Source organism: Olea europaea, unplaced genomic scaffold (genome assembly GCF_002742605.1).
Source record: "Olea europaea var. sylvestris unplaced genomic scaffold, O_europaea_v1 scaffold1425, whole genome shotgun sequence".
In the NCBI taxonomy this organism is placed as follows: Eukaryota; Viridiplantae; Streptophyta; class Magnoliopsida; order Lamiales; family Oleaceae; genus Olea; species Olea europaea.
Genome location: NW_019231783.1, coordinates 120691 through 125396, shown reverse-complemented (window position 1 = coordinate 125396; position 4706 = coordinate 120691). Strand labels below are relative to the sequence as shown.

Sequence of the window (4706 nt, the reverse complement as noted above, 5' to 3'; positions counted from 1 at the left end):
CGAAAACGTAGATATTGGAGTATCAGTTCACCTGTCTATGTATGCTGAAGCTACATAAATTCAAGGAATGTTAAATGTCAACTTCTAGATTTTATCAAATGAAAATATATGACTTTGAAACATCAACTAATCTCGAATATTATGACTTCTCCATTGAAGAAATAACCAAATTAATAATACAAAATAAGCAATTGGGATGCGTTTATTTTTATATATTAATTTCTGAAAATACTAATCTGTTAGACCATGGAAAAACAATTTTCTTCTCTTAGCTAGAATACATAATCTGGACAAATAATGTAAATGAACAAAATAATATTGAGAAATTTGTTCATATAGCAACTTCAATTGGAATAGTCGTTATCACACAGTTATTGTAACAGAAATTCAAACCTGATGTTCACATTAATATTCAATGTTTCGAAAGAAGCATGCAACTTCAACTTCATGACACTATAAATTCAGTATGTTCTCTTCTTTGCAATATACAAATTAATCAGTCTACATTAAATGATGAAGACTCCAAGCATTTGTTCCCCTTTATTTGCTCTTCTTGTAATCTTCTCATGTTCATGGGCAGTTTCTTCTGATGGATATGATGATTTTATTCAATGTATGTCCCTTCAATCAAACAATGACTCTTCCATTTCCAATGTTGTTTATACCCCAAACAATACTTCATACTCATCAATCCTAAATTTCTCCATACAAAACCTTCGATTCACGTCAGAAACAACACCTAAACCATTACTCATTGTTACCCCCGTGCAAGAATCCCAAATTCAACCCATCATATATTGCGCCAAAGAAAATGGAATGCAAATACGGGTTCGAAGTGGTGGCCATGATTATGAAGGACTTTCATATGCATCAGAAGTCCCTTTTGTCATACTTGATCTTTTCAACTTAAGGGAAATAAGTGTTGATGCTGATAACAAAACTGCATGGGTTCAATCCGGTTCAACCATCGGGGAACTATACTATAGAATTTCGGAGACAAGTCAAACCCTAGGATTTCCTGCTGGTGTTTGCCCTACCGTTGGAGTTGGGGGGCATTTCAGTGGAGGAGGGTATGGAGCATTGTTAAGAAAATATGGGCTTGCAGCAGATAATATAATTGATGCGCGCTTGGTTGACGTGAATGGAAGGATTCTCGATCGAAAATCAATGCGTGAAGATCTCTTCTGGGCCATAAGAGGAGGTGGAGGTGCTAGTTTTGGAGTCATTCTTGCTTGGAAGATACAATTGGTCGATGTTCCAGAACAAGTCACTGTGTTTACAATTAACAAGACCTTGGATCAAAATGCAACAAATATTGTTCACCGATGGCAATACATCGCACACAAATTCAACGAGGATTTGTTCATTGGAGTCTATATTAGAAGGGTCAATTCAAGCCAAGATGGCAAACAAACTGTTCATTTGGAAATTGTTTTTTGAAGAGGAAGCTGAGGAAGCTGAGATGATATTGAGTCCATATGGTGGAAGAATGGAGGAAATTTCAGATTCTGCAATTCCCTTTCCTCACAGAGCTGGTAATTTGTACAAAATCCAGCACTTGGTGTATTGGGAACAAGAAGAGATAGAGGCATCAGATAAGTATATAAATTGGATTAGAAAGCTTTACAGTTACATGGCTCCTTATGTTTCAAGATTTCCAAGGGCTGCATATATCAACTATAGAGATCTTGATATTGGAGTTAATAACAAGGGCAATACAAGCTATGCACAAGCCAACATTTGGGGGATCAAATATTTCAAGAATAATTTCAACAGATTGGTTCATGTGAAAACCAAAGTTGATCCTGCTAATTTCTTCCAGAATGAACAAAGTATTCCGTCCCTCTACTCATGGTGGAACAAAAATGGGAAATAAGATTCCCGGGGAAACTAAATTCTACACTTTTATGTTATTTGTACTTAATAAATATGTTCCCGATAGATTTTTATTACTATGATTTGCACATTAGATAAGTTGGTGTAGTTTGTGTCAATAAAGATCATTATGTAAATGTACGTTTAATAATAAAGGATACCATTTTTAGTAAATTTGAAGAGGATATTGATTTGATCTTTGAATTCTTCTTTTCTCTCCATTTATAAATTTTATGTATTTCTTATCACCACGCTCCATGTAAAGAGAGTGGCCTAAAACTTCAACTACAATTGATATTTGTATAATCTTGCTCTTACTATCATGGTGCAACATAAAAATAATCATTTTTTGGGAGTTGTTTATAAATAGTTTAAATTATAAATATACAAAAATGAACCGTGGATAAGTAAGAAATACTTGTGAGTTCCACATAATTTGTGTGTAAAAAATGATTTAATCCATTATAAATAATTTATAAACAATAGCCAAACAATGGCTTAGATTATGCTGTCTTCAGTGATTTTTAATTATAGCTAAAAATTAATTTCTGATTTAATTTTTTCTGAGCTGGATAAATGACCCCACTTTTCAAGTAGAAATTCTCTCTTTAGTAGAGATGACAAAAATCCACGTTAAATTTGACACCCACGGCCCCGCCCTCCCGCACCAAATGGGGGAGAGATTACCTGCTTAATTGGGTAATTGGGTCGGGTATGGGGCGGGGAATTCCACCTCGAGCCGAGTATGGGTAACAGGGTTCTCCCCGTTAAATTTAATTTTTTTTTATAAAGAATCCAATAGTTTAAATGGAAAATCGCCCAATAAAAACTTCAGTTTACCAAATGTATTCAAGTAATTTAACTTTTAAAAACAAATAAATTAATTACAAAATTTAACAGCTATATTATTGTCTTACTTGAATGAATGGAGGTAATAAAATGAATTATCATAAAACTATGAAAAAAAAAAAACAGCTACGTAAACAACGCAACCGTCCCGCGATCAGCCCCATTGCCAATCCTACTTTTGAGCAATGGTAAACCCTTAAGCTCTCATGAAACAGGGCTATGGAAAAAAAAAAGGTTAATCCTACTAATTGTTTTGTGAATAAATAGTCTTCCAACCTTTTTCGGTTATAAAATTCCATTATTTCGAAATGTTGAATTTACTCGCCTAATTAGCTTATAGACAATAGGTTATGGTGTATTGTAAGTGTTGACCCCCCCTTTTTTGCAATAGCAACGTGAAAAATAGATGTCGGGTCCACTGGTCTCTTTGAGAGCAAATTTCGACATGTTTCGATCGAAATAATCAATTGGAAAATCAATGGACGAAGAAGATGCTCTATAACACAAGACAAACACATTCAAAAATCGACAGCATGATGAAGAACAATTGTAAATAAACAATCGCAAACTATCTCACTAAAACTAAAAATGATTCGAACTCAAGTATGTAAATGTGGAATGAACAAGAAAGAGATTTTACTGAGAATTCACGTGTAATCATACATATATTTTTTTTCAATCCCTTAAAAGGTTACAAGTGTTGTTATTTATAAAGTTTGGATCAACGTGGCTACCGTTGAATCAACACCACGTGACCTCATCTTGTTAACCAGAGTCTACATCACTCTTTGCCACAAATTAATTGTACTGACAAGGGATCAGCCGACCTACATCCTACGCTGACATTTTCAATCTGCTTTGAAAGTAACATGTGCTTTGATTTTGAGAGAGTACTTCAGCTAGGAGGGAAAATTACTTTGGATGGTAGAGGTTCTATGAGAGAGTGTGTCTTGGCCAAAGGAGGAGTGCTGACTTTGTTGACTGCCTGTTGTCTTGTACATACTGCCTTCACGTGGCTTGCACTGGGAGCATCAGATATGAGACGAACAATAGTCCCCCTTGTTTACGTATGATCATTAATGTAGTACATGGACTTTGTGTTATATATATATATATATACACACACACACACACACACACACATTGTGGGGGTGGTTACTTTTAATCCCACAATAATAGTTCCCCAAGTCTAATTGTAAATATTTATCTACAAAAATTAGAATTTGAAAGTAAAATATATGATGAAATGTTCGAAGTACTTATGGAGATCACAAGCTGAAGTTTTATGATGGGCCCCTTATTTATTCAGATATTTAAGCAAAGTTGAGGTACATGTGACCAATACTACTCTCCATTCTCTCGTTTTTTTTTTTTTTTGAAGGTCTTGTATAAGCTATGAATGTGAAGCTAAAGTGGGGAATCTTCGTCAACATGACAGAAGCCGTAGGCTGAGGCAAGTATGGGTGTCATGAATATGAGGCGTCTTGAATTATAGTGCCCAACTGATTTGGGTTGACATATGGTCAACTTCATCCTCAATGTTTTTATCATAGCAAACAAGATTAATATTGCTTCTAACAATTTATTTTGAGTGATCATAGTTCAATATTAAAATCAATTAAGTATTATAATCGGACTTAAAATGAAGATCAAAGTGGAAGTTAAACATTCAAGTCAAATCATTCGAGATGAGAACTTAAAAGATAAATGTCAAGAAAGATCAAGATCAAAAACATGAGAGATGTAATCAAAGAAAGATCAAGATGAGAAGTTCAAGAGCCAAACATGAAAGAAATTTCGAAGCAAGATCAAAGACTAGGCTTTCTAGATAATATGTAAAGGCATAACACCATGATCTTTGGTAATAAATGACAATAGCTAAAAAAAAAAAAAAATTGTGCACAAAAAGTTATTTTCATTATCCCCAAGAAAAAGAAATTCTTTACTATCAGAGAGGGTAGGTCCATGGCCAGCCCACCACC

General features: G+C 34.4%; 1 protein-coding gene across 1 annotated transcript; it reads left to right on the top strand.

The window, feature by feature from the left end:
- Positions 1 to 505: 505 nt before the first annotated feature.
- Positions 506 to 2060, top strand: LOC111375872 (berberine bridge enzyme-like 18). The gene is made up of 2 exons (XM_022998785.1): positions 506 to 1395; positions 1427 to 2060. Exons 1-2 carry the CDS (start codon positions 511 to 513, stop codon positions 1874 to 1876), a joined length of 1335 nt encoding a protein of 444 aa, XP_022854553.1. The 5' UTR covers positions 506 to 510; the 3' UTR covers positions 1877 to 2060.
- Positions 2061 to 4706: the final 2646 nt, after the last annotated feature.

Coding starts and splice junctions, on each gene's coding strand:
- LOC111375872 (XM_022998785.1), top strand. CDS start 511: ATGATGAAGACTCCAAGCATTTGTTCCCCTTTATTTGCTCTTCTTGTA. Junction 1,396..1,426: donor ATATTAGAAGGGTCAATTCA/AGCCAAGATGGC, acceptor CTGTTCATTTGG/AAATTGTTTTTTGAAGAGGA.